Consider the following 13770-nt stretch of genomic DNA (forward strand, 5'->3'; position numbering starts at 1 on the left):
TTATCAGCCTCAGGTTATATTTCTCTCCTTTGGACAAAAAGAGACGATGGACAAAATCAACACTTGCAATGAAAATTCCTTCTGGCTTCGCTGTGGTTTGTTTTAGGTGAATAATAGTTTGTGGTCTGAGATTTGACACTTCATGATGGTATCTGGGTTTCCACAGTTTCAGCTGGAAAAACATTAAAAGAAAAATAGAAATCAAAGATCAAAATGCATCTAATTGATATAATTCCTCTTTATTTACATGAATTTGATTATATAATTGTCATATAATTTATTTCAATTAATTTATCAGAGGTTTGAAGTAAATTTTATAATATTTTTTTGAAATTGTATGGGTTACAGAAAAAAATGAGAATTTTTTATAAAGGATGTGGGTGTGTATTGATTTTCCGACTATTACAACAATATTTTCTTTTAATGCCTTTTTTTTATTCAGAGGAAAATTTTGTTATATCGTACAAATAAAATTCGCATGAGGAATTTTTTGTCACAATCACTAATTTATTCTTTTAAAATTCTTATATAGAATAGATAAATTAAATATAGACACTTTTGCAGTCAGCAACAAAACTAACACTTTATCATGTAATTCCTCATCCCACTCTTCGGCGATAATTGATCATAAATCTGTTAATTACATAGGATTTAACTTCTTTCATCTCAATAGTGATTTTAGATTACATCAATTTTTATTTTTATTTATTTTTTTTAATTCATGGCATTCCTCAAGATAAACTTGTCCAATGTAGTAATTTTGTGTGGCTTATCAAATACTTTTGTGCTCAATAGTTGTTGATATTCCCAGAAAGTAGCTGGATCTTTCCAAGAAAATTTCAGTGGCTTCTGTTTTGGCATCTATACTGGAGATATTTTTCTTAAAACATTCTTTTATTGAAAAAGATATATCCACTGTCACACGTTTTTCCTCATTTTTTTTCTATTTTGTATTATATATATTTTTCTTATTGATTTCCATCAATTTCCCTCTTTCTTATTCTCTCTCAGAAGAAGGTATTTTATACACTATGCTGGGGGATGAAGAAAGTCTAAAGGATTCTTTGTTGGTGTTTACACTTGATAAATGAAGGAAATTTAATTGAGAGTCATGTGGTTTTCCGTGGGCTTTCCGAGGAAATTATTCAGTGATTCCTGAAGCAACAATTGTGGATACAAATAAAGGTTAAAGATGTGTGATTCTAAAATAAAGAATTTTTTTGTTTTATTTTACCTGATCCTGAATAAGTTGAGCCAAGAGATTGATTTCTTCATCAGTGAAAATACTGTTCCTCAGGTTTCCACCATCACTTCGTCCCCAGCGAAGTCGAGCTGGTTTCCTCTCCTCACGAGTCATTGGAGCATCTCCAGGATTTACCAATTCCTGATAAAAACAGTAAAAGCATGATAATGCATTTTTATTTGGTAAATTAGTATTAAAGTTATCATTGAATCTAAATTTGTATTGTACTGTATTTATTCTTCATCTTGACTGTGACATTTCAAAACTTTCCTGCGGCCATCGCCGTCTTAGCGTTGGTGACCAACCTCAAGAGCCAAAACGATGGAAAAGCTCTATCACGGGTTGTATAAGCCAAAGTAACATTATTCGTTTACAGATCTTGCATTAAATAAGAACCATTGAATAAGAATGTCAGGAAATGTCCACTCAAGCAAGAGACAAGGCCAGGCTGTGGCAGCCGTTTGGCATGGAGGGTAAAAAAAATTATAATAAAAATATTAATGATAATAATAAATTAATGAAGAACGAACCACGAAGAGGAAAAAAAAAAACACAAAAAAACATAAACTTTGTTAATTTCCAATTATTATACTGTTTAAATCAGAGGTGTGCAAGAACCGTTTGAGACCGAATAAACGTCAAAATTAGTGTGTTCAGGTAACGTTTTGTCCATTGACATACAAGTTTCATTTGACGTTTGTTCTGTTTCAAACGGTTCTTGCACACCTTCGGTTTAAATATTCGGAGAATTTTTTTAAAGATAAAATTGCATAAAATTATTTTATTTAACATTATGAATATTCATAAGGAAATTTTATATATATATATACAGTGAGTGTCAATAGTTTGTTGCCTAATGGATGTTTGAGAAATCAAGTGAAAAAAATGATAGAAAAAAATACTTTTCCAAATTTTTCTTTTTGCAGATGAGTTCCTTGTAATCCGTAGATATTATTTATAATTTTCAAAAAAAATAATTAATTTTATTTCATATCAAAAATAATTGTTTTCCAAAAGTTGGTCATTTTTGAAAAATCAAAAGTTTGTTGCCTCATTAAAAAAACTAATTCAAAATGGTGAAAACGTGCAACCAACTTTATGTAAACCGGTTACATTTTGAGCTTATGTCATTTGACAGGCAAATGGTAGATTTGTACATTTTTAAGGCTGTCAGTGGTAAATATATAGGTGTAAAAGTGATGATAAATAACAAGAAATAATCATTTTTTTGATAATTCATAATTTAGGTTATAATGACAAATTACAAAAAGTTGGAAGGTGGGATATTGTCCAGAGATACTGCTGGAAGGAATCGGCGTCGCTTAATTGCCAAATTTTATGGAAATTCATGAAAAGTTATACATAAAATGGTCAAATATTATAGTTATGAGGCACGAGTACATCTGAAAAACGTTACTGGCAGACCTAGGGTATCGACTCAGAGGGTTGATAACAGCATTGTAAGTATCTCTGATAGTGACCCAATGATGTCTGCTTCATAAATTAAAAGATAGTTGGTTACTGAAGGAACACAGGTCCCTACAGTTACAAAAACGAGCTCATATTGAAAGAAAATGGTAAGAATGTTTGGGTGGCTCTCAATATTCCATTGGTAAGCAAGACCAATCTGAATAAAAAGTTGTAAATTTACTTGAAACATGTTAAACAAGTAAAACTACAATATTTTAACCAGATTAAACTAGCTAACCAATGGAATATTGAGAGCCACCCAAACATTCTTACCATTTTCTTTCAATATGAGCTCGTTTTTGTAACTGTAGGGACCTGTGTTCCTTCAGTAACCAACTATCTTTTAATTTATGAAGCAGACATCATTGGGTCACTATCAGAGATACTTACAATGCTGTTATCAACCCTCTGAGTCGATACCCTAGGTCTGCCAGTAACGTTTTTCAGATGTACTCGTACCTCATAACTATAATATTTGACCATTTTATGTATAACTTTTCATGAATTTCCATAAAATTTGGCAATTAAGCGACGCCGATTCCTTCCAGCAGTATCTCTGGACAATATCCCACCTTCCAACTTTTTGTAATTTGCCATTATAACCTAAATTATGAATTATCAAAAAACTGATTATTTCTTGTTATTTATCATCACTTTTACTCCTATATATTTAACATTGACAGCCTTAAAAATGTACAAATTCCCCATTTGCCTATCAAATGACATAAGCTCAAAATGTAACCGGTTTACATAAAGTTGGTTGCACGTTTTCACCATTTTGAATTAGTTTTTTTAATGAGGCAACAAACTTTTGATTTTTCAAAAATGACCAACTTTTGGAAAATAATTATTTTTGATATGAAATATAATTAATTATTTTTTTTGAAAACTATAAATAATATCTACGGATTACAAGGAACTCATCTGCAAAAATAAAAATTTGGAAAAGTATTTTTTTCTATCATTTTTTTCACTTGATTTCTCAAACATTCATTAGGCAACAAACTATTGACACTCACTGTATATATATATATATATATATATATATATATATACACTAACGGCCTAAACATTAAATACACCCTTCGTAAGCTTAAATACACGTGATTTGGACCGGGAAAACGCTGTAATATCCAGTTCTATTGACTGAAATAGTTTCATATATAAACCTAAGAACAGTTTTAAACAAGATTTGAGAAAATACATGAGTTACAAAATTTATAATTTGAGGATCAGTCAAAAATGAGCTTTTCGGAAAAAAATGCAAAAGTTGCCCCACATTCTAAAACTGATCTAATCTTTTAATAATCATTTAAGATAAGCTAAATACTATTAGTAAATATTATTAAGAGTCAGAAAAACTGAAAATAATACCGAGGGAATATTTTTGGTACGGATTGTGGTCGGTTTCTGGTGTGATGTGTTCTGAAAGGGGTTTCTTCTTTGAATATTAAAATTTTCAGCCCAAATTCTACTTTTTCATATATTTTTTTATTATTTTTCAAATTTCTTCTTATTATTGTTGCAATTTCATTTCTTTTACTTCATTATTTTATTTAAATAAACATAAATAAAATCATTAAATTTAGTTTTCCTCGAAGAATCCTCCTTTAACTTTGATAGGCGCCTCACAGATTTGGGGCATCCTGTTGATCAATTTCTACAAAATGTCTGAAGGAACTTTGCCCACGTATCCTGAAGTGTTTCCACCAAGACTGGAAATGATGTCGGCGCCTTCTCTCGAACCATCTGGTTTAGAAAATTCCAGAAAATTTCGATGTGGTTACAATTGAGCGATTGGGGTGGCTAATGCATTCGGCTTATTGGGCGTGGGTTTTTTTTCCAAGAGGATAACGATCCCAAGCATTTCAGTCAACCCAAGCATTTCAACTATTTCAGTCAATAGAACTGGATATTACAGCGTTTTCCCGGTCCAAATCACGTGTATTTAAGCTTACGAAGGGTGTATTTAATGTTTTGGCCGTTAGTGTATATATATATATTATAAATATATTTATTTATTATTTTTTATTAGCCGAGCTAAGATAAGGAAATTTTTTACATTGTAAGGTGTGACTCATTGTCCACACTTGGGCGTTTGCCCAAATGGCTCACAGCTCAGTAAGAGCTAGCTATTTCTTTCTCTCACAATACTTAGAATCGCGCAAAATAGGCAGATCAGCATTTTATCTGTTACTTTTTGTTATTCTGTGCAAATGTAAAACCTGTTTTGTAAACTTTTGACTTGTAATCATTTGAGACCTCCCTGGCATACACAACCTGAGATGGAGTTCTTCCACCGTTTTACTCCGGAGTAGGTTGGTTATCAACGCTAAGACGGCGGTGGCCGCAGAATTACAAATCGAACACAAAATATGTACTGCGCTTTAAAGTCATTGATGATGAAATAAATATCTATGTATCTATATTATAATTAATCGGAATATTTAGACCGCTCATGAGTACCTTCCTGTGATGTGGATGCTACTTCCATGCTCTCAAAGTTTTTTGGGCATAGGCGGTGAAATTTATTACATTTTATCACAGAGGAAATGTCTTTTTAGGTGTGATTCCTTTTAACCCTTTAACGACGAGACAGTTTTCGCGGACCGAAAATCAGCAATAAAAATGAAACCGATAAACAAAATCAGTAAAAGATCTTACAACTAGCCTTATAAAATCCAACAAAGTCTGATTCGGTGTATTTTTTACCTCTATGAGCGATAGAGACAAAAATAGCCTAAAAATTTAAGGAATTTTTGTGCCAATATAAATGAATGATAATTTTCACTCTAATGAAAAATATTATGTTAGAGTATTGTAGTTTCTTTTTCCAAAACGGTTTTACTTAACAAAAAAATTTGAAGTATAAAAAATAATTAAAATTAATTTTCAAGATGAGAATTTAAAAATTCGTCATGTTTGAGCTTAAAAATTTACTATACAGCAAATAGCTGGATAGTTGTAAAAAATATCCTATATTCCTTCAACCTTCTACTTTGCAATTACATATAAACATTAGAAAAAAGTATCTTTAGGTAGTCAGGAAAAAATATTTTCTTTATGGGACACCGGTGTTCCAATCGTCCTTAAAGGGTTAATCACACCTGTTCTAACATTCAGTTGTTTGCACCGGGCGGGATTCGAACTCACAACTTTGCGAGTCGAATCAGAGATCTCGCCCGTCCAAGACCCAACAGTCTTGCCTATTGCGCCACTGAGATCCCTATTGTATAAAATGAGCTAAGCGATCGAAACCTTTAATATTCAGTGCACAATAGATTAAGTCTTGTCCTTAAAGGATTAACAATAAGGTGAGAAGATAATTAATCGCACTTTTATACAATTTTTGGAGAACATGAATGCCTAATATAGTAACTGCCACGAGCATTTAAGAGGACAGGTATACCTTAATGAATTTTAAAGTATTACTATATATCACGTCTGGGGTAAAATCAACACCCCCGTGAATAAACATTTCTTGTTCATCATGTTTCACCGACAGAAATAGGTTAATCAACGTTACAAATTTCACATGTACATCAAAGAGCAATATGCTCATCACCAACGTGCAGAGATGTGAATATTTATGCAGGTGCAGTCAATCCAAAGCCACAATTCATTCCATCAAACCCCAACCGACAGTTAGTTTGCGCTGTCAGACAATTGCTTTATCTAATACCTTTCTGCAAAAGAAATTATTTCAATGGCCTCTCTTTAAAGCGCAGTAAAATGCCATTATCTCTTATCTCATTACACTTTCTCGAATGTCATATGTTCCATCAGGAAACTTTTCAGCCAGGGATTAAATATTTGTCTGGGGCTTACTCTATAGAATAGGGAAGCTTTTAAGGGTATTATATTCTCAGGTTAAAAAGAAAAAAACTAGCAATTGGACTTTGGATGGAATTCTGAATTACGCTGAATTCTTCGTAAAATTGTGAAAAATTTTCTGGATGACTTTTAGAAGAGTTAAGACAGTCAAAAGCTTAGCTTTCGAGGTTTTAAATAAATTTTTCAGTAGCCTTCAATGGATTATTTAAATGTGGTGGGTAGAAGTTTCTGATGCTAAATTTGCACACAAAATCTTGTCACTTGGTCACAAAAATAATCATCCTTTCTCGTTAGGAAGTTATTTTGAGATTTCACAGTCCACAGGCGCATCTATTTCTGGAAGATTTTTTTTCCGAGGAAATATATATTGATTAAATCCGTGAGTTTAATTGATCTAAAACAAGGTCTTTAAATTTCCAACGTAACACAGATTTTATGTATTACTGAATTCTTATGAACCAGATTTTTATATCTCTAAGAATCTGACATTTAGGCACTTATTTTGAAATATATTTGAAATAGAGCAGAATTTCTCTCTATATTAAAAGGGCACTGAACAAATGAGCAGTAATGAAAAAATAAAAATACTGATATCATTCTTTGGAAAAATAAAAATAAAATGCTTTTAAATGCAACCACTCACTTTTAGAAAGATTTTATATTTTAACTGATCAAAATTTATTATTTTGCCACTCATTTTTAATTTTCTAAATTATTTATTACCCTTTTAAAAAACTATTATATTTTTAAGAAGAAAATTATTGCACTTGCAGTTGAAAAATGTTAGATGATTTTTTTTTCAATGCGTTTTTCATTTACCAAACGGATCGTAAAATTTTGGTAATTACACAGGTTTTGAATCTTTTAAGAAATTTTCTCATTACATTTTTTTAAGAATACGTGAATAATACTTGAAATAACCTTATCAAAAACCAAAATTTTAGTTAGAAACAAAATTAATAATAATTAAGAATTTAATTAATAATAATTAAAAATAATAAATAATTAAGAAATAAAATGATAATTAATATCAATATCATTTATTTGTCTTTAGGATTTATTATCTAGCCTTTCCATTTAAATAGTTCAAGTTTTCATTTAAGGGGTTACGTGGGTCACGCAGATAAAAAAGAATAACAATAGGGGAAAGTGGTCTGCCTTTAAATGCGGCACCCTTTGAATATTTTTTTTTTCTCTTATTTCCCAAAGCAAAAGTTCTATTTTATTAATCGTAGTTAATACAAAATAATTTGTTGTATCGACTATAATTTAGAGAATAAGGTTTTTGCTTTGGAAAATAAGAGAAAAATTGAAATATTCAAAGACTGTAGCTTTTAAAGGTAGGCTACTTTCCCCTACATTTTTTTTGATCTATTTTTAACATAATAAAAAACAAAATTCGAGCTCTAAAGCATACAAAAGTAAAACACTTAAACTATTTTCTGAAATTCTCGTTTCAAGGTTTTTTAGAAGCCATTTCCAATTATTTCAGAAGATAAAGAGGAGAAAGCAAAAAAGCATTGAGCAAGCACTAGGGCGAACATCCAAAACTTTGTAGCGTGTTTTCCTTTTATTACTTTAAATGTGTAAAAGATAAACCTATTATAAATTTCCTGGAGCTTTGGCATGTTTCCTTCTTCTCATAAAAAATACAAAAAACCGTTCAGATTTGGCCTCCTAATTAGGGAAGGCAAAATGTTTTCGGTCAGTAAAAAATTCAAATCGGTCAGTAAAAAATAAAATATTGGTCAGTAAAAAATTAAATATGGTTAGTAAAAACCTTTTAAAAATCAGTAAGAAATTAAATTTGGTCGGTAAAAAGTCAAATTTGGTCAGTAAGAAATCAAATTTGGTCAGCAAAAAATTAAATCTGGTCAGAAATAAATAAAATTTGGTCAGTAATAAATAAAATTTGGTCAGTATAAAATAAAAACTTGGTCAGTAAAAAATCAAATTCGGTCGGAGAAAAGTCAAATTTGGTCAATATTTTTTTTAAATCAGTAAAATGTGAAATTTAATCAGTGGAAAATTAAATATGATCAGTGAATAATAATGTAGTCAATAAAAAACTAAAAGGAAATCAATAAAAGTTAAAACTTTGCATATCCGGATAAAAAGTATTGTACATTTCGTATTGCGGAAACTTCGTATTTTAGTACATTTCGTATTTTACCATTTCGTATTTCATATTTCGTCTTTCCTAAATTTTGTATAAAAATTAAACAGGTGCTACTGGTAACTTTCCAGAGCACAGAAAATTTCCCTTTGCCTCAACAGGTGCTACTGATATCTTCCCAAAACACAGAAAATTTCCCTTAGCCTCAACTCAACATGTGATACAGATAACTTCTCAAAGAACAGAAAATTTCCCTTTGCCTCAACAGGCGATACAGATAACTTACTGAAGCACAGAAAATTCGATTTTTTACTGACCAGATTCTTTATTTTTTACTGACCATTTTTTATATTTTACCGATCAAATTTCATTTTTAAATTAAATTTCATGAAGTTGAAATTCGGATCCCTTTCTTTCTTGCATGTTTTGCATATTTCTATATCATTCCCTCGCACTCTTCTTCTTCTCTTAAACATCACTCCAAATTCAATTTAGCTCAATCGAATTTGGTATGTGAAAGAATGAGATAGTCATATGCAAAATATGTGAGAAAGAAAGGGTTTCGAATTTCGATTTTATAAAATTTTCCTGATCTAAAAGGTGTGCCCGAGCCATTACTGATCAATTTTGATTTTTCACTGACCAAATTTGATTTTTTACTGACAAAATTTTATTTTTTTACTGACCAAATTTGATTTTTTACTGACCAAAATATACGCTGATAAAATTTGACTTTATACTGACCAGATTCTTTATTTTTTACTGACCATATTGCATTTTTTACTGACCGTATTTAATTTTTTACTGACCAAATTTGACTTTTTACTGATTAAATTTTATTTTTTACTGACCAAATTTTATTTTTTACTGACCAAAAAGTCGCAGCCATTGGGGAAACTCCCTTAATATTGCAAATATTTTGGCAACGTTTTTTTTTGTACCTAAGCTATTACCAGTTATTAACAAGTATTACGCATTATCGACATGTAATTAAATATGTGTTCATCAATCTTTTAAAATTTTATAGGGTCGAAGAAACACCTATTCAGCAGGGAATTATTGGTAATTTCGTTAAATATTTTAAATATATTAAAATTTAATTCATGTATCTAATAAAATGCTAGTAATAGGTCGTAACACAATTTCTTAAAGTGCCAATAGGTATTTCTTCGACCCTAGTATATTTGTATTCTTTGATTGACTAGAGCTTGTAGGATTTCCAAGTTTTAGCCAATTAGAAAAGGCTATGGGATTATATAAATACGTAAAAATGTAGGGAAGAGTGGGACAGTTTAGGTAGCTGAAGTTTTTTATTTTAATTTTTATACTCATTTACCAAGTATTTATGAACTATAGTCAAGGTAATAAAACTAACTAAGTGGAAATCACACCTATTTTCTTCTATTATTAAATGGAACTAAGCCTTATCATCATACAATTCGGCTTCACAATTACAATAGGAGCTAAATTCTTTATGATAAGGTCCACTTAAAAATAGGAGAAAAAAGTCCTACTTTTAAGGTGCCCTAATTCAAAGGTGCCCCGCTTCCCCCTATACTATATATTTTCCATATTGAATATGATACGAGAAACTGTCCTACGTTCTCCTACTAAAGAGATAATTAGTTAACTACCTCATTTGAATTATCACTGGTCGTGGCAGCACTTCGTCCCCAGCGAAGGCGACTAGCGGGCTTCCGTTCTGGCCGTTTGAAGGTGAGCTCATCATTTAGTAAATCCTAAAGAGAAGCAAAATCACATCATGGTCACCTCAGCCTATTCTAATTAATTCCCTATGATATCTACCTGATTGAATGTGGGAAACAGTGGGTCATTTCGTCGTCCGAATCTCAGCCTTAAAGATGGTGATCTGATGGGTTTCTGGTTGATCTTCTCCATCTGTGTAGGAATTCAGGTGTTAGTAAATCAGGATGCTAATAGAGAAAAGCTTGAAGTTTCACCTGGAAGGGATTGAAGCTGGGATCACTGCGTCGGCCGAATCGCAGCCTGAGGGAGGGTGATCTCACTGCCTTGCGCTCCACTTGGTGATCGGAAAGTGAAATGGGACCAGTGTATTCTCGCTGTAGTAAGCTCTCGTACAGATCATTTATCGAACCTAATTTTGTACATTTTCATACAGAATATTCACCGTGTGTTTGTGTGTTTTGTGTCTCTAAATGAGCCTTTTTTGCTTTGCAATTTATAGTGTAAGTGTTTTCTTAAAATTTGGCTTTGTCTAATTTGGGCATTGGGTATACGATAGCAATATTCAATTGTATCATGAAAATCTGTAGACTAGGCATTATTATTAATCTATGAAAGTCATAAAGAATCTTCTTTAACTTTCATTAGTCACAATTGCGAATCTTCTCATTTTCGTGTGAATTAGCACGTGAAAATTATTAAGAGATCACATAAATTATCTTATTTTCTAGGAAAAAAAGTGAAAGGTGGTATATTATTGTATTTTTTTCGTAGAAAGGAAATTAACTTTAGAGTAAAGGTCAGAGTGTCATGGCACAAGAATTGAGGTAAAGGAATAAAATGAGACAATACTTCTATACTCACTCTCAGTGTCCAGAGCAGGAGCTGCCATGAGAATCTGAATCGCAAGAATCAGAACAAATATCAGAAGAGATTGTTTGGCGCCATTCATTTTTCCTTCCTGGAAAGAAAGAAAAAAAATCATTCCAAAGTAGAATACGTTATATTGTCCTCTAATGGGCTCTTTGTCGCATTCCGAAGATTTTCCTCTTAATCCCCTGTCAATTACTTTCCCCTTGGAGACTTCCTGGGTCAAACAATGGAATATTTAGGAGGGGTAGTAGGGCGTTGGGTGGAAAATTGACGTGTGTAAGATGTCTTGTAGTTTCCGGCAGTTAGGAGCTTTCAAGTAAATTGAAGAGATTCTCTCGAGAAAGAATTAATTCAGCTGAATATTTAATAAAATTTGGAAAATTCTCTTGAGAAAATGCTCAAAGAACAGAGGATGGTTAATTGGATAGAGAGAATTTTCCTCTTGAGATTTTTTTTCCGGTTCAGATTAGGAAACACGTGGGAAAGGTCACTGATGGCTTTACTAAATTTACCCACTCACTTTGAATGGGGAAAATGAGAGAGGAAATTAACGATACTGCCAGAGGATGCTGGTGCAATAATTGAAAATAATCAGGAAATTGCATTTTCTCCACAGAAATATCAAAAACATTAAATGAAATTCCCTGTGGCTGTTATTTTTAGTCGATGTAAGACCCAAATTTTTACCAAAAAAAATCAGAAAAACACGATAAAAAAGGGATATTTGCGGAAGGTTAAAAACTTAACCAAGATCAATTTTTTGCGGCTTGTTTGTCAGCCATAAAATGAATTAAGTGGATGCCATCAGCTTAATTAATGTCTCATTTGGGAGTATAAATTTCACTGAACCTGACAAGAGTGTCTCTCAACATCTCAAAGTTGAACTTTTCACCCCAAAACACCAACTCTATGTCTGGAATACATGAGAAGTGAATTTTCGTGACAAAATTGGAATAATGAGGAGGAATAAAAAGCCATCAGGTATGTTTCTCGTGACCTTCTGTCCAAAAATCTGTCCCGCGGGAAATCCTTATGGCCCCTAAAACCATTAACCGCGCTATGGTAAAAATTATTCGTTCAATTTTTGTATCACCTACATATCCAGTCAACCGTTTTTTTGCTGAATATTTTATTGAAAACGTGTGACAAAGGCTTCAATTACAAAAAAGATTTATTGTCTGATGAGAAAATCAATAAGATTGGATATATTGAATAATTTGTATAAGTCCGGGGTCAAAAGTTATGTAGGCAGACGAAGCATGGAATGTTTGAAACGTCTGAAATATTGTGTAATGAGAGATATGTTAATATTTGTAACATAAAATATTTATTTATTGGCATCACACATCGCCTTCCAAACCATATGAAATTCTATGGTGTAGGGGGAACCTGGGGCAAAATGTGACAAAACAAATATTCTACTATTTTCACAAAATTCTAAGAGATAAATAATAGGATAATAATAAGATAATAAAAATAAATTATAATTATTCACCTGAATCTCTGATATCCATATGATTGGGGTGGAAAATGATATTATGAATTATCCCTAATAACGGTTTATCAAGGACAAAAGTTTAAAAGACTCTAGTAAAGTGCGTATTCCTCAACTTGATAATTTCAGGTTTGGGTTTGTTGGAAAGGTTTTGGAATTCCTGACAAGCTTCAGCCAATTTCCATCGGATATGAACCAGTAATAAACAGGTTCATAACCGACAACTAATTCTTATCCAAAATTAAATTATATTACTCGTAAGGTGTATTTTGGGCAATGTTTTGAGTAATTTATAAATCGGTTGAAATCAGTTGTGAACCGGTAATGAACCGGTTATATGAACTGATAAGTAATTTTTATATGTAGAAATTGAGTTTTGCAACCCATTGGGATAAGTTTGAGGTGGGTGGAAATGTCTTTAGTATCTCACCGTGGTGTCACATATAAGATTAATATTAACATTAAGAAAGGCCGGAAAGAGAAGTATACAGTATGCAAAATTTCAAATGGAAAATCACGTGTGTAAGAAAGAGTACACTCTAGTGGAGTAATACGATGAGTTACATATTACTGTACGTATTAATTGCTTTCTGAATCGTGTTACAGGCAATTCGAGCAATTTTCCATGCGTGCAAAATGTAATTTAGTCAGTTTTCGAGCAAGATAAAACACTTGCTATCTTTTTTTTGGCATTCTCGCAGTTCAGAAAGTATTAATTTTAATATTAATCTTATATGTGACCATGGTCATCAAACAAGCCTGGATCGGTACGACCGGTAGTAACAGCTCAAAACCAGATAAATATTTTTCATCTGAAATTCAATTCAATTACTTTTATCCAATTTTAAGCAATCTTTTGAGGTGATATATTAATCGGTGTAAAATCGATTACGAATCAGTAAACATAAGATAGAAATAACGTAGTAGAGAAGAACTTTGCTAATTCCTGAATACTGTGCTTTATGAATTGCATGATAGCTAAAAAAAAACTCTTAATATGATTAAAATAGTCAGCAAATACAATTTTGGTCAGTT

The 13770-nt window shown here is 31.7% G+C and overlaps 1 protein-coding gene across 2 annotated transcripts in view; it reads right to left on the bottom strand.

The window, feature by feature from the left end:
• Positions 1 to 214: 214 nt before the first annotated feature.
• LOC129805564 (short neuropeptide F) overlaps positions 215 to 13770 on the bottom strand; it is a 48667-nt gene continuing 35111 nt past the window's right edge. Inside the window, exons 3-8 of one of the 2 annotated variants that reach the window (XM_055853560.1) lie at positions 11232 to 11328; positions 10625 to 10704; positions 10470 to 10562; positions 10298 to 10402; positions 1235 to 1384; positions 215 to 1155 (exon numbers count right to left, since the gene is read on the bottom strand). In XM_055853560.1, the coding sequence (XP_055709535.1) occupies positions 1099 to 1155; positions 1235 to 1384; positions 10298 to 10402; positions 10470 to 10562; positions 10625 to 10704; positions 11232 to 11319 (573 nt within the window). In that variant the 5' untranslated portion in view covers positions 11320 to 11328 and the 3' untranslated portion in view covers positions 215 to 1098. Of the gene's footprint in view, positions 1156 to 1234; positions 1385 to 10297; positions 10403 to 10469; positions 10563 to 10624; positions 10780 to 11231; positions 11329 to 13770 lie in introns of both variants that reach the window. The other variant, XM_055853559.1, reaches the window with a different exon arrangement.

The sequence above is a fragment of the Phlebotomus papatasi genome, chromosome 3 (genome assembly GCF_024763615.1).
Source record: "Phlebotomus papatasi isolate M1 chromosome 3, Ppap_2.1, whole genome shotgun sequence".
Taxonomy (NCBI): domain Eukaryota; kingdom Metazoa; phylum Arthropoda; class Insecta; order Diptera; family Psychodidae; genus Phlebotomus; species Phlebotomus papatasi.